The sequence below is a fragment of the Stenella coeruleoalba genome (genome assembly GCF_951394435.1).
Source record: "Stenella coeruleoalba genome assembly, chromosome: 20".
NCBI lineage: Eukaryota > Metazoa > Chordata > Mammalia > Artiodactyla > Delphinidae > Stenella > Stenella coeruleoalba.
Window position 1 is genome coordinate 45,510,558 of NC_137166.1, and position 24,941 is coordinate 45,535,498.

Sequence of the window (24,941 nt, forward strand, 5' to 3'; positions counted from 1 at the left end):
GGAGGTTCCTGTGCGACCCCCAGTTCCCCCTCCACTCCCACCCCCTCTGCAGAAAATGCTGGATTACCTGAAGGACAAGAAGGAAGTTGGCTTCTTCCAGAGTATCCAGGCGCTGATGCAAACCTGCAGGTGGGCTCTAGTGCACATCTTTAGGGAAGCTGCTTGGTGTAGCCGAGCCCCCAGTCCTCGTACCACCTCCGGTTCCAGGTCTGTTCTCTTGGTTCCAGGAACAGAGACACACTCAGACCAGCTCAAATAATAGAGAGTTTATTATAAGGATTCACAAGGAATGATAAGGGAGGCAAAATGCCACAGACTTTAAGAACGAGTTGTATTAAGGATCCAGACAGCTGGAACCGGAAGGTTGTTGAGTGTTCAGGGGACACTCAGGCAGCAGGGCCTTGGGGCTCTTTCCGATGACCCCTATTCGTGTGGCTGCACTGCCGTCTGCCTTCGTTCTCCTCTTGCGGTTGACTGACTTTCGCTGCCTCTCTGAAGCTTTTGCTAATTGATGGTTTCTGTTTCCTTCTGATTTCAACTTTTATACATTTCATCCTTGCCCCACCTGACCTCACAGCTGCCACTGCATAGCTTCTATCAGCTCTTGGTTTCTGCTTCCTCTTTTTTTTTTGTTGTTTAAGATGTTGGGGGTAGGAGTTTATTAATTAATTAATTTATTTATGGCTGTGTTGGGTCTTCGTTTCTGTGCGAGGGCTCTCTCTAGTTGCGGCAAGCGGGGGCCACTCATCATCGCGGTGCGTGGGCCTCTCACTATCGCGGCCTCTCTTGTTGTGGAGCACGGGCTCCAGACACGCAGGCTCAGCAGTTGTGGCTCACGGGCGTAGTTGTTTCTCGGCATGTGGGATCCTCCCAGACCAGGGCTCAAACCCGTGTCCCCTGCATTAGCAGGCAGATCCTCAACCACTGTGCCACCAGGGAAGCCCTCTGCTTCCTCTTGATTTCAGCTCACTCATGGTTTACGACGGCTCACCACCCTCCACCGTGGGGAAGCTACCAGGCTCTGGAAAAGAGGAGGGCAGAGGCCTCAGCACGTCTTCACCATCTTTCCTTTCTTTCCCTCAGTGTCCTGGATCTCAATGCCTTCGAGAGACAGAACAAGGCAGAGGGGCTGGGCATGGTGAACGAGGATGGAACCGGTGAGGCCTTCTTGGGCTTCCCTCTCCCTGGGGCATCCCCTTCTTTCAGGATCCACCCCCCCCCCAATTGCCCAGAGCTCCCTTCCACCAAGACACCTTCCCTCCCCAAGAGCGTGCCCAGGTTTCCCCCCTGCAGTGGTCCCCAGTCCTGCCTCCCCCCCATTCCTCCAGAGTCTCCCTCGCCATGGTCCCACCCCTGGGTGTCCTTCTGTGTTCTCTCACCCATCACCACATGGACCCCACCCTCCACTTGCCCCAAGTCTCCAGCCCTGGTTGCTGTTCTCTCATTAATGTCCCTAATCCGAGTTAATCGAGTCTCCTCTTTGCCGTGTTGTGACGTGCCTAACCTTTCTGCCCTGATCCTCGCCTCCTGCCTCTTCACCTGTACCTACCCGTCTCTCTCTCTCTCTCTCCCCTCTTCTTTCTTCCTCTCTGCTTTTACCCTCTTCTTGTTCTCTTCTTTGCTTCCTTGCTCCTTGTCGCTCTTCCTCTCTGTGGGTTGTTCCTCTCTCTGTGTCTGTGCCTTCATGCCTGACCATGTCACTGTGTGTGTGTTTCTGTCCGTCTCTCTGTCCCCTTCTGCCTCCTTTTCCCCTCTTTTCTTCTGCTTCTTCCTCTCATCCTGTCGGCTGCCCCAGTCATCAACCGCCAGAACGGTAATTCCCCTAGTCCGTTTCCCGCGCTATGCTACTACCACCCCTTCCTTCTAACCCCGACCCATCCCCTCCACCTGGGGGCTGAGGATCTGGGTCATCCAGGGGAGGGAGGGTCCATGCCCGAGGAAAGTCTCGAGATCAGGGGTCCAGAGACCAAGATTCGGATCCCAGATTAGCCACTAACAACACATGGGACGCTTACCTTCCGTAAGCCTCAGTTTCCCCATGTGTAAAACAGAAGCTAGAGAAGATGGCAAAGATCCCTTTCCAGATGGATGTTCTCGGACTTCCAGACCCAGATTCGCAGTCCCGAGGTGGGGTGAACCCCTCTCCCACCTACCCTGCTCTCTGCGCCCGCGACCCCATGTTGATCGAGTCTGGGGCTCCCATCCACCAACCAGATTGGTTGCCCCCAAGCAGCCACTCTGATTGGTGTGCGTGCCTCCTCTACGCCTGCTCTGGTTGGCCCGAACCTTTGCTATCTAGCCTTCCCTGCCCTACAGCCCACAGTGATTGGCTTCTTTCAGAGGCCCGTTCTGATTGGCGCATGTTTACATGCCTCCCCCTCTGCTTCTCCTGGATTGGCTGCTTTCAAGGCATCTGAGCCAATTGGCTGGCTTTGGATTCCCATCCCCCTGCTCAATCCCCTCCTGCTCAGAGCCTTGGCGTGAAAGTGACTCTGACCCCCTGTAATCCATTAACCGCCCCACACTGTCCTGGAGGGGGGCTGAGGGAGGTAACAGCAGCCCGAACCTCTGCCAGGTCGACAGACACTCCCAGCTGTCACACAGGTGGTGACATCAAAGGGACAGTGATATTGTAGACAGATACTTGAGGCCCCAGCTTCATGACTCAGGGCACCTCAGTTTCCATCTGCTGATGTCCTAGACTCTGGTGTCGTGGATGCCCGGGGCCCTCATGCTGTCTTTAAAGGGGTGGCTGCTCCTCCCTGCGCACCCCATGCTTTCTGCATGCGTGTGCAGTGTGCATGGGCCACGTGCATGCGTGCTGTGTCCTGGCGCATCTGATCCCTCTGGCCCCTTCCCCCCTCTTCCACCCAGGAGAGAAGGTCATGGCAGATGATGAATTCACCCAAGACCTGTTCCGATTCCTGCAACTGCTCTGCGAGGGGCACAATAACGGTGAGGAGGAGGGGTGGCTGACATAGAGAGAAGGCCAAGGTTTGGGGTCGGTCTGGAAGGGTTGCCTGAGTTGATCTCCAGTCTCCTCTTCCCCTTATCAGTGATGGCCTCAATGCTCCCATCCAGGCCTTGTCCTCAATCCCATTGTCGTTCATTCTTTACTTCCAGCCAGTGTCTAGGGCTGCCTGCCCACCTTCCTAAATCTCTCTTGCATGTCTGGAGCCTGGCCGCTTTGCTTCACTTTCACCTCCTCTAGCCAGTCCAATTCCCCAAAAGCAATCTGCCAAAACCCGATTTGGCCCCAAATCAATTTTCACAAAGGAGCCATTTGCCACATGCCACTTTTCCACAGGCATTTCGCAGCAGCCTCCAAAGTTCAGTAAATGTGGTCGATGGTCATAGTCTGGGTCTGTAGAGGGAAAAACTGCCGGGCATTTTTAAACGCATCTATTAGAACCACCTATTCATTTTGCTTATAAAATACTTGGCCACGAGGAAGGCCTATAGACTCTTGGCTAACTTAAACAAGTTTGAGTTTTCACAACTTTTGTTCTGGTTCTGGCAATATAACCAGATCAAGGATGACACAGCAAGTTAATTAAATACATCATTGGTGAGAAAATACAACCTCGTGTGGCACACAGCTTACAACGTTAAAGGAATAGTTGAAATTCTGAACAGTAAACACTGTACCCAACGCAGTTTCCTATGACAAACGTGTACAGTCTCAAGGTTGTGGTTATAACACTTAGTGGGTGATAAGAAACCACAGACTGCCCAGAAGTTAACCTTCACGATAAGAAAGGGAGTAATTATAAATCTAACCTCCATAGAACCCGCACCCCACTGGGCTAGTGTTCTTTAAGGTAAACGTCTTTAATCTTCACTTTTTTCTTTTCAACAGAGGATAAAGCATGATCCATTGTTTTGTATTATCATAAGCTCTTATGTCCACAGCTAGTTTTTCTTCAAGGTTTATTAAATACCTTTGTGCCATGTGACTGGGGTTTTCTTTCTTTAACAAAGGTGGCATCAGTCTTTGGGGCTTAGAATGAATTTTATTCCCTGGGTCTATGACTTTTCGGAAATGAGAATGTTCTTATGGTGGGATTTCTCTCTCCCACCAAATTTGCAATCTGGTCCTCTGCCCAAATTTGTGGATTCATTAACCAGCCCAGTCGAATAAATATTTGAAATATCTTTCAAATCTCAGATGCCTTGCAGGTCTTGAGTATTCAGTGCCATTCAGAGCAGACAAAAGCCGGGGAGCCGTATTAACCATTTAGGCATACAGTGTGATTTAAATGAACACAGAAAAAGGAATTAGAAAACAGGGTTGATGGGAAAGCCTGTCCATTTGCTTATAAAATCTTGAATATTTGAGTATACTTTTCGTCTGTAATGTGAAACCAGGCAAAATGGACATTCAGCCTGATATAGTGATTGTGAAGTGGCTATAGGGAAATCAGGTGGAAGTAAAACTTTGGGAGAAAAAAGCTTTCAAGGGCCGTTGAAGCCATCCTGGGCAACGTGACATTGCTGTAACATCAGAAGGATTTCACTGAAGCTTGTTTTCATTGCCTTGATAATTTGATGAATTGGTCATTTGGCAAATGGGCCTACAGAGGTTGTTCTCAAACTCAAGCGTACCTAAGAATCACCAGGAGGCCTTGTTAAACTAGGCTTCTGGACCCCATCCCAGATTTTCTGATTTAGTAATTCTGGGGCGGAGCCCAGGAATTTGCATTTCTAACAGGTTTCCTTCCGGAAGATGCTGACGCTGCTGGTCTGGGCCCATGTTTTGAGAGTCACTGCTCCAAAGTGCAGCTCTTAACCTCAGCACTCTCTTTAAGGCCCTTTAAGAACAGCTATTATTTATTGAGCGCTTATGTAGCAGGTTCTGTCCTCAGTTCATTATACATGCTAAAGCATTAAAACCTCACCAAAGCTCTTTAAAGTAGGGCCTATTGTGACCACCGTGTTACATATGGGGGAACCAAGGCACAGTCTGCCACACAGAGAGGTTCAATAACTTGCCTGAGGTCACACAGCGAGGAATTTGCGCAGCCAACTCCTACTCATCTTTCAGGTCATAGCTCAGAGGTCCCCTCCTCCAAGAAGCCCTCCCTGACCACCTTGTCTGGGTCAAGCATCTCCTCTGGGCTCCTCCAACCCCCTGAGCTTCCCCCATCACAATCTTTATCATCATCATCATTATTATTCCAGAACTTCTCAACCACACCCTGCAGTAGAGAGAATGGTATAATAAGCCCCCAAGAAGCCATCACTCAGCTCTAACAGTTATCAGCTTTCTGCCATAGAGCAATGTTTTTCAAATAGTGGGAACCAACTCACCAGAGGGTCGTGAATCAAGTTTATCGCAGAGGTTCTCATTCCTAATTGCGCATTGGTATGCCTGGGGAGCTTTACAAGACGCTAAAGCTCAGGTTTCACTCAGGCATTCTAATTTAATTGGTCTGGGATGGGGTCTGAGCACCGGGATATTTAAAATCCTCCAGGTAGTTCTAATGTGCAGCCAGGGTTGGGAGGTTGAGAACTACACATTCAGTGGGTTGAGTTCAGAATTCATTTGTAGTTGACTAGACTAGTTACAGGGCAGAAAATAGCAGAACGTATGGCACATAGTAAGGGTATGTGAAACTTCTGTTTCGGGTATATGTGGATGTAATTTCAGATTAGACACGCGTACTGGGTCTCAGTGTAAATATGTACTTACTGGATTTCCTACTGTAGGTTGCAGTTAGAAAAGACTGAAAACTTACTACATGATAATATAAACTTCACAAGGGCAGGGACTTTGTCTTCTCCTACTGCTGTATCTCCAGGGCACATAATAAATGCTCAGGAAATTTGTAGTATCAAAGTATGTGACCAGTCTTCATCTCCCGTTAGCATATAGTATATGCTCAATAAATATATATTAAATAAATGAACAAATAAATAACAAATGCTTATCTCCTCTGGTTCTTGGTAGGTGCTCAATAAATATTTTTTGGATAAATGAATGAATAAATAACCAATCTCCGATCTCCCCAGCACATAGTAGGTATTCAGTAAAAAACTTTTGTGAACAAACGAAGGCTGAATCTCCATTTCCCCCTGCTACATTGTAGGTGCTCAATAAATACTTTGGGGAAAAAAATGAGTAAATGACTGGCCCTCCACCACATCTGGCACATAGTAGGCCCTCAATAAATATTTATTAGACAAATGGATAAATGATCCTCCATCTTCCCCTAACACATAGTAGGTACTGATAAAGAGCTTTTAAGTAAATTAATGATTATATGCCTTCCGGCATACAATAGGCCCTCAATAAACATTTATTGCATAAAAGAATAAAGGACTCACTGTCCACCTCCCCTAGCACATGGTAGATGCTCAATAAATGAGTGACTTTTCACCTCTCTAGATTTCCAAAACTACCTACGGACACAGACAGGGAATACAACCACTATTAACATCATCATCTGTACTGTGGACTACCTCCTGCGGCTTCAGGTGAGGCTGTGAGGCCGTCCAGGTGTGACCCGGGTCGGGGTCTGTTGGGCCATGGTTGGCACCAGCAGCCCCTCACACTGTGTCTGCCCCCCAGGAATCCATCAGCGACTTCTACTGGTACTACTCGGGCAAGGATGTCATTGAGGAGCAGGGCAAGAGGAACTTTTCCAAGGCCATGTCTGTGGCTAAACAGGTGTTCAACAGCCTCACCGAATACATTCAGGTAGGGCTCGCCCGCTGCGGCGGGGCGGGGCAGTTCCGCATCCCGCGCCCTGCCTCGCGCTCACGTAGAACCTCTCTCTGCCCCACAGGGGCCCTGCACCGGGAACCAGCAGAGTCTAGCGCACAGCCGCCTCTGGGACGCCGTGGTGGGATTCCTGCACGTGTTTGCCCACATGATGATGAAGCTCGCTCAGGTTCGGGCCTCTCTGTTTTTCATCCAACTGCTTCCAGGCATCCCCCAACTGGCACGTTTCCAAGTTTTGCCCCGTCGGTCCGTGTCGCACCCCAGTGCTCCCAGCAGGTTGCAGACCGGTCCCTCTCCGTGGCCAAATCCATCTTTCTTCTGGATTGGCTCTCTCCATGACCCCGCCTCCTCTGCCACCGCCAATCGGCCGGTTATCCATCTACAGTTCCCTTGGACTGACGTTTGGGGCCCGCCCGCTCTGGTCCAGAGCTCCTCTATGATTGGTTGGTGTTCTTTCCCCTCTGATGAGGTCACCCAGATTCGGACAGGACTAGGGATAGGATGAGGGTAGGCTTCTAGATCTGGGCCTGGGGCTGAAGGGGTGTTTTGCTTCTTTATTCTGCTTGCGGCAGATGACATCTATCCAGGGCATCCATGATGTAAGGTCCCTGTCGAGCCCCGTCTCCCATCTCTAGCATCTTCGTGCTCCCCTTTTCCCCACCACCCCCGCCCCTTTGCAGCCTTGTCAATGCCTCACAAACACCGTATCCATTTGTTCTGCTTCTGTCTGGTAAACATATTCAAGGCTGCCATATGCGCTGCAGCAGGGCCCAGCATCTGAAACGGCACCATCCACATCCTAGACGTCATACATATATCGGTGTATTTATTACAATAGTTTTCCAGCAGATGGCAATATTCTGTATATTATAATTTCCCAACAGGAAAGAGTCTTGAAGAAGGGAAGCCTTTTTCTAATTTATTCAAAGGCACCACAGGGGCTGGCAGAAACCCTGTCTGGTGTCATCTGACCTTTTGAAAGGAGTTGAACTTAAGAAGGCAATTTCTTAGTGTCAGTGAGTTCAAGTGGGGCTGTTGATGTAATCTTAAAATTCTAGAGGATATTGGTATCTTAGTGTAGTGTTCCAAATCCTGCAGAATTAATTCCTCAGCCGTAGTCTAGGTTAAATTGCAAGGGCTAGAAATCCAATGCAAAGTGGTAGCTTCCAAAAAAAGAATTTATCAGTTCACATCACAGATCAGATCCGGGGCCTATAGTGCTGTTAGTAGAAATGTCCCTCTCCTCTCTAGCTTCATTCTCAAGCAGGTGCTCCCCATGGGCTGGGAAAATGATGCCCTGGGCTTTCATGAGCTCCACTAACAGCTCCAGAGGGAAGAGAACACCTCTTTAGATCCAGAAAAAGATCTGCCGTATTCTCTTATTCGACTACTAGGTCACATGCTCATTCCTGAACCAATCACCCTGGCCAGGGGAAAGAAAGCTCTGATTGGCCAGTCCTGGTTATATACCCACCCCTACAACCCGGAAGATGGGGTTAGTCCCATAGGCTCTGAGAGTGGGATTGTTGAGAGAATCAAGGGGCTACATCATGGACAGGCACACACCACAGGACCCACCCATCTTAGGATCTTGAGATCCTGGAATGTTGGAATCTTAGAGTCAGAATGCAGAGCTTTGGAACTGTGGAAACGTGTTAGGATTAGAATCAGCAACTCTAGAAGGAGCATGGGGTAGAAGGAGCCTTACATCCCATTTATCTGGTACCCTTCCCCTTCCTCCATTTCATTAGGTAGAACCATATGAAATTACCACTTTGTTGGTGAGAAATGACTGAAGGCTAGCAATTTTATGTGGCTCAACCTAATACAAATAGGGACCAGGGGGCAGAACTTTGACCATGTTGGAGACTTCTGTGGACCCTACATGAGACACTGTGACAGGAGAGCCATTCTTCCCAAATGGCTTACCAGAAAGCACATAGCTGTGTCCCACAGCCTTCTTCCTGAACCCAGAGTCCCACTTTTTCGATCACACATTCATTCAACAAACATGTGTCAAGCACCCACCGTAGGCCAGGTGCAGTGCTGAACTCTCATCTCTTCCCAGGTCTGTGTCACTGTCCCCAGTATTTGCCCCTGTCCGTCTCTGTCTCTCTTGGCTCCAAGCATCTGCTCTCAGGTCCCCATACACCTCCCAGTTCTCCTTGTCTGCCAGCCCTTGTCCTTACACGTCACCTGTTGGGCCCACTTCCCCCAAAGTGCCAATCTCACCCCACAGTCTTGTCTCTCTGCCTTTTCCCCTGCTTCCGAGGAACATATCGGGACTCGGGTCCCCTCGGAGGTAAGAGGGGGAAAGAAAAGGGGTCTTAGGCCCTGCTGGGTGGGTGGAAGCAGCTGGAGGTGGGGGAGGCATCTCTGCTGAGAAGAGCCCTCACAAAGCTGGGATGTGGGGTCTCTAGGACTCGAGCCAGATCGAGCTGTTGAAGGAGCTGCTGGATCTACAGAAGGACATGGTGGTGATGTTGCTGTCACTACTAGAAGGTAAACTCCTAGTGGGTGGGGGCAAGGGGAGGGTACCAATGTTCAGATGATCCTAAAAATGGCCCTCTGAGACCCAGGAGAGCCTAACCTTCAACCCCATCTGATATCATGTGAGAGTCATTGCATTTAAGTTGCTATAAGAAGCTCAGCAAACACTTATTGGGCACTTATTATGTGCCAGGTCCTGACTGTAGATATAGTAATTTATCGGATCGCCAAAGAAATCTTAATTAGGTGGGTGGCCTGGACACTTTTTGAAATTTATGCACTGAATATTTATTTGCTGAATATGTCATTTAGCTCTTGCTGCCTAACAAATATACCCAAAACGTAGTGATTTAAAACAACCATAATTTATTACTAATTAATAAAATTATTTAACTTGTAGACAAAGACTTTTTCCTATAGAGGTTCATAACAGCATCCTCATTCTTTTATATGGCTGCATAGTACTAATTGATGGGGATACAGTGATTCATTTAACCACACCCCATCAATGGACATTCAAGGTTCTTAATTAAAAAATATTTTGCTATTACAAACCATGTTGCAATGAATAATCCTCCTACAATGTTTTAAATTTTTGGTAACTAGTCATCAGCTTTTAAAAATCAGATGTAAAGGGACTTCCCTGGTGGCACAGTGGTTAAGAATCCACCTGCCAATGCAGGGGACACGGGTTCGAGCCCTGGTCCGGGAAGATCCCACATGCCGCGGAGCAACTGAGCCTGTGCACCACAACTACTGAGCCTGTGCTCTAGAGCCCGCGAGCCACAACTCCTGAGCCCGTGCACCTAGAGCCCGTGCTCCGCAACAGAAGAAGCCACCGCAAGAAAGAGTAGCCCCCGCTCACCGCAACTAGAGAAAGCCCGCCCACAGCAACAAAGACCCAAAGCAGCCAAAAATAATCAATTAATTTTAAAAAAATCAGATTTAACCATCAAAAATCCCTTTAAACATTTTTCTTGAACAATTGAAAGATTCAGTGACCATGCATCCGCATTCTCACATGGGAAAAATCAGCTGAACTGGATTAAATAACTGTCATATCAATGTTCAATCTGATTTTGATGACTGCACTATGATTATATAAGAGAATGTCCTCGTCTTTAAGAATATATATGTGGAAACGTTTAGGGGTAAAAAGGCCTCACATCTACAGCTTAGTCCTTAATGGTTCGGTGAAAAAAAAATAGAGAGGGAGAGGTATTATAAAGCAAACATGGCAAAATGTAAACAGTTGATGAATCTGGAATACATGAGGGTTCCCTTGCACTATTCTTGTGAACTACCTGTAAATTTGAAATTATATGAAAATTGAAAGGTACAAAAAGAAGCTGGAGCCAGTTTGGGGAGTTCCCTGGCAGTCCAGTGGGTAGGATTTGGGGTTTTCACTGCTGTGGCCCGGGTTCAGTCCCTGGTGGCAGAACTAAGATCCCACAAGCTGTGTGGCACAGCCAAAAAATAAATGAATAAATATAAATAAAATTCTGTTGAAAAAAAAGGTGGAGCCAGTTTGCTTTAGAGGGGGTGTGGGGTCCCAGTTTACCACAGTCTCCACCTCTCCCTGTTGTCTTGTCTTTGGCCTACCTCACTCATCTGTGGACCTGCCTGGCCTCTGTGGGCTAGTGGAAGGCTTAGGTGGTGTGAGCTCAGAGGTCAGGCAGCTCTGGGTTCAAGTCCTCCCCACCCCCTTTACTGGCTGTGTAACCCTGAGTTTGAGACTTTCTCTGAGTCTGTTTCCTCATCTATAAAAATGAATAGTGACACACGTTCCTTACAAAGATGAGGTCGTGTCAGTGCAGCACCTGGCATGGCATCTGGACCCGCCATTAGTTTATGCCATTGTTATCCTTGTTGATGACTCCCCCAGCTATCGGGGGAGGAGGACATAGACAGAATCAGCCAGGTTCACACCTGATGCCGAGGCAGATCAGAAAGTGACCCTTGCCCTCTGAGGGGAGGTACAGGAGCTGGCCAGGGAAGCTTCCACCAGCGCAGTGGATCCTGGTGGCTCCTGAGCTGGAGAGGGAGGCAAGCCCAATGGGGATCCAGAAAGGAGGCTCTGTTGAGCCACACTGACCTGGGGCTGCCTGCAGGGAACGTGGTGAACGGCATGATTGCCCGGCAGATGGTGGACATGCTTGTGGAATCCTCATCCAACGTGGAGATGATCCTCAAGTTCTTCGACATGTTCCTGAAACTCAAGGACATTGTGGGCTCTGAGGCCTTCCAGGACTACGTCACTGACCCCCGTGGCCTCATCTCCAAGAAGGACTTCCAGAAGGTGAGTACCGGAAGGCGGATGGGTGGGGTGCCAAGTACCAGTCATGCCCTTCTGGCTGCCTGCTGTAGGCAAGAGACTTCTCTGGATGCCTCAGTTTCCTTATCTGTAAAACGGGGATAAAATTATCATCCTTGGACTTGTTTTGAATATGAAATGCATCAACACAGATGAGAACCTTATTTCTATTATCATTATTAACAGTCATAATATTATCATTATTATAAATAGAGATCAGTTATTCAGTTGATAACCATCTATTGGGTTTCTCCTCTGTGTTGGGCTCTGTGCTGATACCATGGACACAGCAATGATTGAGACAGACACAGCCCTGCCTTCATGGGGCTTATAGACTAAAGGGAGAGGCAGCCACTAACGACCACTGCAGGTCTAAATAATGAGGCTGTTAGGAGGGAAATGCAGGAAGCAGCTCTGTCCAGGAGCCCACTCACCTGCCTCTGCCAACCCTTCCACCCCAGGTAAGCCACTCATCCGCTCTAAGCCTCAGGTTCCTCTGTGAAGTGGGGCTAAGATAATAACATTAACTGTTTCACAGGACTGCTTTGAGGTTAGGCAGTGGGTGAACAGAGCCTGGGCAGTGCCTGGAACACAGGAGAGTACAAGAGATATTACCTATTATTATTACTGCCAGATCTTTCCCATCACCATTTTGTTAAATTTTTCCTTTGAAATAACTTCAGTCTTATGGAGGAGTTGCAGGAATAGTACATAAAATTTCTGAATACCTTTTCACCCGGATTGCCCAAATGTTAACTTTTTATTTATTTATTTATTTGGCTGTGCTGGGTCTTAGTTGCAGCACAAGGGGGGTCTTCGTTGCAGTGTGCAGGATCTTTTAGTTGCAGCATATGGGATCTTTAATTGCGGCATGCGTGGTCTTAGTTGCGGCGTGTGGGATCTAGTTCCCTGACCAGGGACCCCTGCATTGGGAGCTCGGAGTCTCAGCCACTGGACCACCAGGGAAGTCCCCCAAATATTAACTTTTTACCTCATTTGCTCTATCATAATTCCTCTTTACCTCTAAATACTTCAGTGTGTATCTCCTGAGAACAAGTTCATTCCCTTACATAACCACAAAACAATTATGCAAATCAGGAAATCAACACTGAGACAATCCTGCTATCTACAGACTTTATTCAGTTTTTGCTCTTGAAGAAATTTTTTTCCTTGTCAAGGATCCAGTCCAGGGTCAGGGATTACATTTAGGCATCCTGTCTCTTTAGCTCCCTTCAATCTGGAACCCTTCCTTGATCTGTCTTTGCCTCTTATGATCTCGATATTTTTGAAAAATAGAGGCCAGTTGTTTTATAGGATGGCCCTCAGTGTGGGTTTGTCTGAGTTTTCCTTGTGATTCGATTCAGGTTATATACGCCTTTGGCAGGAATATCAGAGGAGGGCTATGTCTTTCTCAGTGCATTCTATCAGGAGGCATGTGATGTTGGTTCTTCCCATTACAGTTGGTGTTAGCTTGGTCACATGGTGAAGGTGGTGTTTACCAGAGTCTCCACTGTACTGATACTATCGTTCCCCTTGGTATCTTGTGAAGATGTGCTTTGAGACTATGTAAATATCCTGCGCACCCTCTCAGGGTTAGCATCTATCAGTGATACTTGTCTCAACGATTACTACTATGGCAGTTGAGAAATGGTGGTTTTCTAACTTCCCTGTACCCTTTACCTTTACTAGGTACCTTTTTTCATTTTATTGCAGTATGGTTGACTTACCATATTGCAATAAAATGTTGCGTTAATTTCTACAGTATAGCAAAGTGATTTGGTTATACACACATATATATATATATATATTCTTTTTCATATTCTTTTCCATTATGGTTGATCACCACAGGATATTGAGTATAGTTCCCTGTGCTGTAGAGTAGGACCTTGTCGTTTATCCACCCTACATGTGATAGTTTGGATCTGCTAATCCCAAACTACCAGTCCTTCCCTCCCCCACCTCCCCCTCTCCCTTGGCAACCACGAGTCTGTTCTCTATATCTGTGAGTCTGTTTCTGTTTCACAGATGTGTTCATTTGTGTCATATTTTAGATTCACACATAAGTGCTATCATGTGGTATTTGCCTTTCTCTTTCTGACTTAGTTTGCTTAGTATGATAATCTCTAGGTCCATCCACGTTGCTGCAAATGTCATTATTTTATTCTTTTTTGTGACTGAGTAATATTCCACTGTATATTTGGACCACATCTTCTTTATCCATTCATCTGTCAATGAACATTTAGGTTGTTTCCATGTCCTGGCTATTGTAAATAGTGCTGCTATGAATATAGGGGTGCATGTATCTTTCTGAAATATAGTTTTCTCTGGGTGTGTGCCCAGGAGTAGGACTGCTGGATCACATGGCAACTCTATTTTTAGTTTTTTGAGGATCCTCCATACTGTTTTCCGTAGTGGCTGCACCAATTTACATTCCCACCAACGGTGTAAGAGGGTTCCCTTTTCTCCACACACTAGGTACGATTTTACTGTAAGGAAGAGTTTTTCCCTTCTCCTCCATTTATTTATTTGTTTGTTTGTTTGTTCGTTCATTCACTCATTCATTTGTATGGGTATAGACTCATGACTTCTTATTTTATTCTAGGGATTGCAATCACTGTTGTCCGTCAGCATTTAAGTAAACCCAGGGTCTCCTGAGTTGAATACAAAGTGCCCCATGCCTCCCAGATGCCTTCTGAGAGCCTCCCTGCCTCTCTGTCTCCCCGCTTCTCAGCCACGCCTCCCAAGAGCTATCTACCCTCACTCACTCCTTTCTCACCTCCCACTCCTTCCCTGATTCGGGGCTTCTGTCCCTGTCACTCTCCTGAAACTACGCCAGCTAAGATCATCAGTGACCTCTTCACCCTAAATCTTTCCTCTGACTTGTCATCTTGGCCGCGTTTGCCACAGTCGGCCATTTCCTCCCCCTCGGCAATGCCTTGCTCCCCTGGGCGTCTGTGCCACGCATTCCTGGGACCCCCACCTTCCCTGCCAATCTCTCGCAGGCTCTTTTTTTTAACATCTTTATTGGAGTATAATCGCTTTACAATGGTGTGGTAGTTTCTGCTTTATAACAAAGTGAATCAGTTATACATATACATATGTTCCCATATCTCCTCCCTCTTGCGTCTCCCTCCCCCCCACCCTCCCTATCCCACCCCTCTCGGTGGTCACAAAGCACCGAGCTGATCACCCTGTGCTATGCGGCTGCTTCCCACTAGCTAGCTATCTTACATTTGGTAGTGTATATATGTCCATGCCACTCTCTCACTTCGTCCCAGCTTACCCTTCCCCCTCCCCGGGTCCTCAAGTCCATTCTCTAGTAGGTCTGCGTCTTTATTTGTCGCCCTCGCAGCCTCTTAAACGTCACTGTCCCTGAGCCCTGCACCTTCAGGAATAAGAGCTAATATGTATCATGTTCTCACCTGTGTCAGGTCCTGTGTGTAAATGAATGTTAATTTACAGTAACCCTTAGGTAGTAAGGACTTTTTTTTTTTTGGCTGCCTTGTGTCTTCATTGCTGTGTGCGGGCTTTCTTTAGTTGCGGTGAGCGGGGGCTACTCTTTGTTGTGGGGCGCGGGCTTCTCACTGTGGTGGCTTCTCTTGTTGTGGACCGCAGGCTCTAGGCATGTGGGCTTCAGTAATTGCGGCTCATGGGCTCTAGAGCGCAGGCTCAGTAGTTGTGGCACACGGGCTTAGTTGCTCTGCGACATGTGGGATCTTCCTGGGCCAGGACTCAAACCCGTGTCCCCTGCATTGGTGGATTCTTAACCACTGGACCACCAGGGAAGTCCCAGTAAGGACTATTTTTTATTCCCATTTTGCAGAAGTGGAAACTGAGGCACAGGAAGGTTAAAGTGCTGTGCTTAAGGTCACACAACTGATAAGTAACAAAGCTGGGATTAGAACTCAGGCAGTCTGGTTCCAGAGTACACTGCCTCCAGATTCATCCACTAATCTAGCCTAATAAACAGTCAGTGAGCACCTCCTGGGTGCCAGGCCCTCTCTGGGGAGTCCCAGCTCGACTCTCAAGACAGGCAGGTTAGGGTGAGAGTCTCGGTAGGGACTGCAAGAGAACCAAAAAGGACGGTGCAGGAGCTAAAGTCGCATCATTTATAATTTTAAAATGACTCTACTCAGCAAAGGAGACCATCGACAAAAAAAAGACAGCTGGGCTTCCCTGGTGGCGCAGTGGTTGAGAGTCCGCCTGCCGTTGCAGGGGACGCGGGTTCGTGCCCTGGTCCGGGAAGATCCCACATGCCGCGGAGCGGCTGGGCCCGTGAGCCATGGCCGCTGAGCCTGCGCGTCCGGAGGCTGTGCTCCGCAACGGGAGAGGCCACAACAGTGAGAGGCCCATGTACTGCAAAAAAAAAAAAAAAAAGGCAACTTACGGAATGGAAGAAAATATTTGCCAACCACATATTTAATACGGGGTTAATATCCAAAATATACAAAGAAGTCATTATAGCTCAAAAGCAATAAAACCAATAACCCAATTTAAAAATGGGCAAAGGACCTGAATAGACATTATTCCAAAGAAGACATACAAATGGCCAACAGGTACAAGAAAAAGTGCTCAGTATCACTAATCATCAGGAAAATGCAAATCAAAACCACAGTGAGATATCACCTCACACCTTTTAGGATGGGTGTTATCGAAAAAACAAGAGATAACAAGTGTGGCAAGGATGTAGAGAAAAGGGTATCTTTGTCCATTGTTGGTGGGAATGTAAACTGGTGCAACCACTATGGAAAACAGAATGGAAGTTCCTCAGGAAATGAAAAACAGAACTACAGTAGGACCCAGGAATCCCATTTCTGGGTATCTATGCAAAGGAAATGAAACTATAATTGCAAAGCGATGTTTGCACTCTCACATTCATTGCAGCATTACTCATAATAGCCAAGGTGTGAAAACAACCTAAGTATCTGTCTATGGATGAATGGATAAAGAAGATGTGGTATGTGTGTATGTGTGTGTGTGAAATATCATTCAGCCTTGGTCAAGGCTGGAAATCTTGTCATTTGCAGCAACATGGATGAACCTGGAGGGCATTACACTAAGTGAAATAAGCCAGCCAGAGAAGGACAGATACTGCATGGTATCACATATGGGAAATCTAAAAACAAAAGTCAAACTCAGAAACAGAGAGTAGAAAAGTGAGTGGTTTCCATAAGCTGGGAGGTGGTGGAAAAAGGGAGAGTTTGGTGAAAGGGTACAAACTTTCAGTTATAAGGTGATTTTTTAAAAAATGGGCAAAGATCCCTCCTGACGATTCAGGGTTTCACAAATCACAAGATTTGATGTCACGTACACAACATTTTGTAGCTCAATATCTGTTTCACAAAGTTACAATCTGTAACTTTAAAAGTGCATTGGCTTTATTTTTTGAATAAATAATACATTCACATAATTTTTAAAGTAAAATATAGCAAAGTATGAAGTGTGAGAAGTCTCATTCCCGCCCCTTTCTCAACCTACGCTTTCTTCACCCCCACTGCTGTGAGTAAGCATTAGTTTCTTTTTTTGTGTCCTTCTATCATTTTCTCCAGATATTATTTTCCTCTTTTCTTACATCATAGGTAATAAGCTATATACATTGGCCTGTATCACTTAACAATATATTCTAGAGATATAGGGAGTGTCCTGATTATTTTTTATAGGTTTCCAGTACTCCACTTTGTGTATATATTATGGTTTATTTGATTATTCCCTGTCGATGGACACTCACTTTCCCCCAGTCTTTTGCCATTACAACACATGCTGTCATTAGGGTGGCCATGGATAGTTGTACAAGTTGTGCACTGTACAAAGGTGCCGTTTATAGGACAGATATTGTAAATTTATACTGCTGATTTCCAGTAAGAGTGTTGAGGAAGGCTCCACATGGGCCACTAGCAATGCTGGCTAGAACAATTACCTTTGTATGTACATCACTTTGTACGTGAGTTGTATCTAAAGGTAAACTTCCAAAAGTGGGATTGCTGGGTTAAAGGGTAAATTCATTTGTCATTTGGACCGATCTTGCCCTGCATTTTTCCTTCTCATTAGTAAAATGTGAGACTGCCTGTTTTCCCACAGCCTCACCACCAGACCACATTGTCAAATATTTGGATTTTTGCCAATCTGATAGGTGAAAAAAGGTATTGAGTGAAGTTTTAATTCACATTTCTCCTGTTACGAGTGCAATTAGGCATCTTTTCATGTTACTTCTTTTGTATTACTTGTTCAGTGAACTGACCATGGCTTTGGTTTACTTTTCTATTGGGATGTTGGTGTTTTTCTTCTTGATTTCTATATTTGGCTGACTATAACTTTGTTAGTGATATGAGGTGTCCTTCTTTTTTCTAGTTCAGCATTTGTCTTTTGACTTTGCTTATGGTGGTTTGTTTTGTTGGTTGGTTGGTTGGCTTTGGGGAGAGAGGGTTGGCCATGCATAAGACTTGCTTTTTATGTAGAAAATTATTTTAAATATTTTATGAATTTTTAACAGAATAGATAATACAGGGATTCAGTCCTTTTGTAGAGAAATTCAGAACTTATAGCTATGGTTGAGGTTACCTTTGGTCCCCATACCCAACCCTACTCTCATCCCGCCTCTTCAAAGGCTGCCACAGTTATCCTCTAGATGTTCATATCTCTGGACATTTATTTCTGCATTTCCGTTCATATGTAAATCTTCACTGAAAAATATATAGAGGGCTTCCCTGGTGGCGCAGTGGTTAAGAATCTGTCTGCCAATGCCGGGGACACTGGTTTGATCTCTGGTCCGGGAATATCCCACATGCCGCGGAGCAACTAAGTCCATGTGCCACAACTACTGAAGCCCGCGCGCCTAGGGACTGTGCTCCGCAACAGGAGAAGCCACCGCGATGAGAAGCCCGCGCACCGCAACAAAGAGTAGACCCCGCTGTCAGCAACTAGAGAAAACCCGCGTGCAGCAGCGAAGACCCAATGCAGACAAAAATTAAATAAATGAATAAATAAATAAATTTATTAAGAAAAGAAAAATATATAGAATTATTTTAGGGCTTCCCAAGTTCTTCGTGGTTGACAGTGTTCTTGACAGTTTGCAAAACATGTCTCCAATGATAAGTACTTTGCAGATTCCAAAACATCTACTACAGTTTGGAAAGCCCTTCCTGGTGGGTGAAAACACATTTCAGGCTACTAATTTATTCTTAGTTAGTACTATTTTGTGGTTTTCTTTATTGTTTTTTGTTAGCAAATGTTTTTGTACCTATCTCTAAATTAAAAGACTTCCTTTTAAAAAACATCTTTATTGAGATATAATTCATATGCTATAAAATTCACCCATTTAAAAGGTACAACTTAATGTTTTTTTGATATATTCACAGAATTGTGCAAGCATCACTACAATCTAATTAGAACATTTTAATCACCTCAGAAAGAAACCCCATACCCTTTAGCGGTCACTTCCATTTCCCCCACTCAGGCCCCTGGCAGCTAATCTACTTTCTGTCTCTATAGATTTGCCTGTTTTGGACACTTCATATAAATGGAACTATACAATATACGGTCTTAAAAAGCTTTCCTTCTATTTAACAAACCACAGTGTCATTATCACTCCTAACTAAAAACAAAGCAATAAAGACAAAATGAAAAAGATCCGTAGTTCATTAAATCATCAAATGTCTGGCCAACGTTCACATTTCCAGATCTTCTAAAGACCACATATAATTTTTTGTAATTTCTTTGAAGCAGGATCCAAACAAGGCCACCCAGTGCTATTGGTTGCTATTTCTTAAATTCTCCTTTTTTTAAAAAAAAAATTATCTACTTATTTATTTTTGGCTGTGTTGGGTCTTCGTTGCTACGCGTGGGCTTTCTCCAGTTGCGGAGAGCAGGGGCTACTCTTTGTGGCGGTGTGCAGGCTCCAGTAGTTGTGGCACATGGGCTTAGTTGCTCCACAACATGTGGGATCTTCCCAGACCAGGGTTCAAACCTGTGTCCCCTGAATAGGCAGGCAGATTCTTAACGACTGCACTACCAGGGAAGTCCCTGGTTGCTGTTTCTTTAAACCTCCTTTTATCTACTGCTGCCCCTCCATCACTTTTCCCTTACCTGGCAGTTTATCTGATGGATACCTGGGTTGCTGGTCCTGTAGAGCAGCACTGCCCGATAGAAATACAATGAGGGCAACACATATACTTAAGAAATTTCTGGGACTTCCTTGGTGGTCCAATGGTTAGAATCCACCTTCCAATGCAGGGGACGCGGGTTTGATCCCTGGTCGGGGGAACTAAGATCCCATATGCCACGGGGCAACTAAGCCCACGCACTGCAACTACTAAGTCCACGCGCTCTGGAGCTCTTGCACCACTAGAGAGAAGCCCATGTGCCGCAACGAAGAGCCCGTGCACTGCAAGGAAGGATCCCGCGTGCCACAACTAAGACCCAACACAGCCAAAAATAAGTAAATAAATATTTTTAAAAAAAGAAATTTCTAATACTTACATTTAAAAAAAGAAGTAAAAAGAGGGCTTCCCTGGTGGCGCAGTGGTTGAGAGTCCACCTGCCGATGCAGGGGACACGGGTTCGTGCCCCAGTCCGGGAAGATCCCACATGCCGCAGAGCGGCTGGGCCTGTGCGTCCGGAGCCTGTGCTCCGCAACGGGAGAGGCCACAACAGTGAGAGGCCCGCGTACCGCAAAAAAAAAAAAAAAAAAAAAAAGAAGTAAAAAGAAACACGTGAAATTATTTTTAACCATGTTTTATTTAACCTACTCTACCAAAATAATATTTCAACATATAGTCAATGTAAAAATTATCAGATATTTTAAATTCTTTTTTTTATACTAAGTCTTTTTTTTTTTTTTAAGGAACATTTATTTATTTACTTATTGGCTGTGTTGGGTCTTCGTCGTTGCATGCAGGCTTCCTCTCGTTGCGGCGGGCGGTGGCTTCTCTTGTTGCGGAGCACGGGCTCTAGGTGCACGGGCTTCAGTAGTTGTGGCTCGCAGACTCTAGAGGGCAGTCTCAGTAGTTGTGATGTACAGGCTTAGTTGCTCTGCGGCATGTGGGATCTTCCCGGACCAGGAATTGAACCCACGTCCCCTGAATTGGCAGGTGGATTCTTAAGCACTGCGCCACCAGAGAAGTCCTATACTGAGTCTTTAAAATCCATATGTATTTTACACTGTCAGCACACCTCACTTTGCCAGCCATGATTCAAGGGCTCAGTAGCCACATGTGGCTCGTAGCTGTCATTAGTGCTCTCCTAGTTGTAGAGTTTCCCACAGTTCGATCTGGCTGATGCAACTTTGTGGTGTCATTTAACGTGTTCCTCTGTCCCCTGCATTCCCTGTAAACTGGGACTTGGGTCAAGAAGCTCAATCAGATTCAGGTTTGGAGTTTTTTTTTTATTTTTATTTTTCACCAACACCTTCCTTTGTCGTGCTTCATACGTCCATCAAGAGGCACATCCTGTCCCGTCATCTCTCCTTTTGTGATGTCAGCAACCACTGATATTCAATGCCCAGACACATTAGTTCATTAGAGATTGCAAAATGGCAATATTCTCATTTCTAAATGTCTAACCTTTACCAAACATCATATGGTTTCCCAAACCCAAAGCGTCCTATGATTCCCAGACTCTTTACAAACTTTTGTATTTTACAATATGCTTTTCAATTTTTTTATGGTTTAAAAGAACAAGGTTAGGTGTTTTTTTTAAGGACTTCTTAATTTTCAAAAAGTATAACAAAGTTAAAAAGTCTTTTCAGTTTTCAAGATGCTTAATTCATTTGACAAACATGCGTTGAGCACGAACTGTGTGTAGCAGTGAACAAAACAGAGACTGACAGCCCAGTGGCTGTCAGATGAAAATAAGTAAAGAAACAAAATAATTTCAGGTTATAACCTGTGGTCTGAAGGAAGTGAGCAGGGTGGTGTGCAAGAGAGCATGCGTAGAGTAAGCCCTGTAAATTGGGTGGTCAGGGAAGGTCTTTCTAGAAGAGGACATTGAAGCCAAGAGCTGAAAGCTACCCTGTGAAGTTAGGGGAGGTTGTGGCATCCCCAGGACAAGGGACAACAAGTGTAAAGGCTGAAAAGTGGGAATAAGAGGGATGCAAAGGAGGCCAGTATGGCTGGAGAGGGCTGTTGGGGGCGGGGAGAGGAAAACTTTAAGTCTGAGAGGTGAGGGGGGCAGATGTGCTGACACTGGTTGGCTGCAGGGAGGACTCTGACTTTTGGCCTGAATGAGATGGAGCTAAGGGAGGATTCTGAGCAGGGGAGGAATGTGACCTGACTCAGATGTTCACAGGGTCCCTCCAACTGTGGGTGGGTGGGGAAGAGACTGTGGGGATAGAAGAGGAGAAGGGAGACCAGGGAGAAGGTTGCTGTGAGGGTCCAATGGGGGACAAAACCAGGGTAGGGGCCATGGAGGGGGCAGAAGTGTGTGTGTCCTAGATCTTTTGAAAGTAGAGCTGACAGATTTGCTGATGGATTAGGTGTGGGTAGTGAGATAAAAGAAAGGAATCAAGGATGACTCAAAGATTTTAACTTAAGCACCTGGGTGGGTGGTGATGCGATTCCGGAGATGGGTAAGACTGTGGGAGGAGAGGTTTTGCAATCAAGAGGTCAGTTTTGGCCATTTCCACAAAGAGATGTCAGGTAAGGCTTCCCCTGTTAAGTGTATGGATTCTGGGGGGTAGTCAGGGCTGGGACGTAGGCTTTACCATCATTGGCATGGGATGGCTTTCGGAGGACCAGGCCTCAATGAAATCTCCATGACGAGTGTATATCTCAAGAAAAGCATGCAAATTCCAGGCCTGGAGCCCCTCCAACTTTTAGACGTCTGGAAGAGAAGGAGACTCCAGCCAAGGAAACTGACAACAGTCAGAGAAAAAGGTATTTCAAAAGAAGGGGATAGGCAAATGCACAATGTGGAGCATGGTTGGGGGGGGTGTCAGATTTTAAGAGGGACAGTGTCACACTGTATCATAAGGGAAGGAGTCAGGTTGATGGCGTGACGGTAGAAGGTGAACAGTTCCTGTGTGATTATGTCTCCACACTCTGTGGTTTCTAGAGCCCTTCATGATTTGCAAAGCATGTTACTCATTTAGAAAGCATTTTGCAAAGTTCTTGGCTACAAAGCATTTTTTAGAGCCAGAAGATTTCGCTTCTGTTCATACCCCAGAGCAGTGTTTCTCAAACCACGTTGCAACCCATCTGTTGGTCATGAAATTTAGTTAAGTCATGACCAGCATCTTTAAAAATAAAATAGAATAGAACATTGCAGAGTGTGTTACATAGCAAAAGTCAGAATTGTGTCGTGAAAACTTTTTTTTTTGGAGTCATTATAAAATGCATTCTTACTATAGGTGTGGTCAAAACATTTGAAAGGCTGCCCCAGAGAACCTCTTGCAAAGAGTGCATTGAAGATCAGTACAAGAACGTTTAATGAAAGTGTCTGTAAAGTTAAAAACTGGATATAAACTAAATGTCTGTCATCAGGAGAACAGATAGAGTGTTGTGTTTATAAAACAGGAAAAGTACACAGCAGTGAAAATGCATTCATTTGATCTATATATCAACATGGATAGATCTTGAAAACGTACAGCTGAGTGAAAAAAGCAAGTTTCAAATTACATGATTATAATTATAATATTCTTTAAATCAAAATAATGCACAGGATACCAAATTTTTTGTGTGAGAAAATGACAGAATATAAGTAGTAGAAGTACTGACACATCTTTTTTTATTGACGTATAGTTGATTTACAATATTATATTAGTTTCAGTGTACAACATAGTGATTCAATATTTTTATAGATTATACTCCATTTAAAGTTATCATAAAATATTGGCTATGGGCTTCCCTGGTGGCACAGTGGTTGAGCGTCCGCCTGCCGATGCAGGGGACACGGGTTCGTGCCCCGGTCTGGGAAGATCCCACATGCTGCGGAGCAGCTGGGCCCGTGAGCCACAGCTGCTGAGCCTGCGCATCCGGAGCCTGTGCTCTGCAATGGGAGAGGCCACAACAGTGAGAGGCCCGCGTAACGAAAAAAAATATATATGTTGGCTATATTCTCTGTGCTGTACAATATGTCCTTGTAGCTTGTTTATTTTATTTATAGTAGTTTGTATCTCTTAATCTCCTATCCCTATCTTGCCCCTCCCCCCATGCCCTCTCCTCACTGGTTTGTTCTAATTTGTTCTCTATATCTGTGAGTCTGTTTCTGTTTTGTTATATTCATTCATTTTATTTTTTAGATTCCACATATAAGTGATAACATACAGTATTTGTCTTTGTCTGACTTATTTCACTAAGCATAATACCCACTAGGTCCATCCATGTTACACATAGTTCTTTGGAAGGATACACCAACTCCTTGGTGGATACCTTGAGGGAGGGTGGGGGTAATGGAGCAAGAGAAGGGTACACAGAGGGCTCCAGTCATACCTGTCATGTTATCGTTCTTACATATACAGTAGCTGAAAATATGTTCTGGGGTGACGGGCATACGACTTTATTCCCAGCTGAAATTTGGAGGCCTCCATTGTGTCAGGTGCCAGTTACTTAGTTGCTGGAAATGGTAGGATGGGGGACCAAAGGGCCTTGGGGAAGGGGCAGAGGTGGTGGCATGTATCAGTCAGGGCCCTAGCTGTAAGGGGGCTGGCCTGGAGGAAAGAGTAATTATCGAACTCAGAGACAGAAGGAGCTGTGTGGACAGGACGGCAGAACTGACCTTTGGCGGAGAGATACAGCCAGCACGGGGAGGGAGCCGAGGACAGAAATGCCACAAGTCCATCCTCCTGCTGCTCCCCGACCTCGGCTGGACAGGCCCCAGCTGCAGCCAGAGGGTCAGGAAAGCCTCTGGTACAGACCACAGGTGTCGTCATGTGGGGGGAGGACGGGTGGAGAGCAGGCCTGCGGGGACTCACCAGGATGGCAGGCAGGGAGCTTGGGGCGGCATCTCTTTACCAGCTGCTACACAAGTGCTGAGTTTCATCGATTCACATCTTACCATCTCTGAAAACGGACTTTATCTGACAGTGGATGGTAGCTCAGCTTTGTGGAAATGCAGCATTCAGTATTTTTTTTAATAACTAAATTTATTTATTTACTTTTGGCTGCATTGGGCCTTCACTGCTGTGCGCGGCCTTTCTCTCGTTGCGGCGAGCGGGGGCTACTCTTCGTTGCGGTGCGCGGGCTTCTCGTTACGGTGGCTTCTCTTGTTGCGGAGCACGGGCTCTAGGCGCGCGGGCTTCAATAGTTGTGGCACGTGGGCTCAGTAGCTGTGGCTCGCGGGCTCTCGAGCGCAGGCTCAGTAGTTGTGGCGCACGGGCTTATTTGCTCCGCGGCATGTGGAATCTTCCCGGACCAGGGCTCGAACCCGCATCCCCTGCATTGGCAGGCAGATTCTTAACCACTGCGCCACCAGGGAAGTCCC

The 24,941-nt window shown here is 46.0% G+C and overlaps 1 protein-coding gene across 2 annotated transcripts in view; it reads left to right on the plus strand.

Annotated features, from left to right (window-relative positions):
• Positions 1-24,941, plus strand: part of RYR1 (ryanodine receptor 1) — a gene marked incomplete at its 5' end in the record, with an annotated part of 118,295 nt that overhangs the window by 76,434 nt on the left and 16,920 nt on the right. For both annotated transcript variants that reach the window (XM_079907734.1, XM_079907735.1), the window contains 9 exons: positions 53-129; positions 1,084-1,157; positions 1,796-1,813; positions 2,875-2,955; positions 6,389-6,477; positions 6,572-6,700; positions 6,789-6,893; positions 9,145-9,226; positions 11,326-11,513. In XM_079907734.1, coding sequence (XP_079763860.1) covers positions 53-129; positions 1,084-1,157; positions 1,796-1,813; positions 2,875-2,955; positions 6,389-6,477; positions 6,572-6,700; positions 6,789-6,893; positions 9,145-9,226; positions 11,326-11,513 — 843 coding nt within the window. The remainder of the gene's footprint in view (positions 1-52; positions 130-1,083; positions 1,158-1,795; positions 1,814-2,874; positions 2,956-6,388; positions 6,478-6,571; positions 6,701-6,788; positions 6,894-9,144; positions 9,227-11,325; positions 11,514-24,941) is intronic.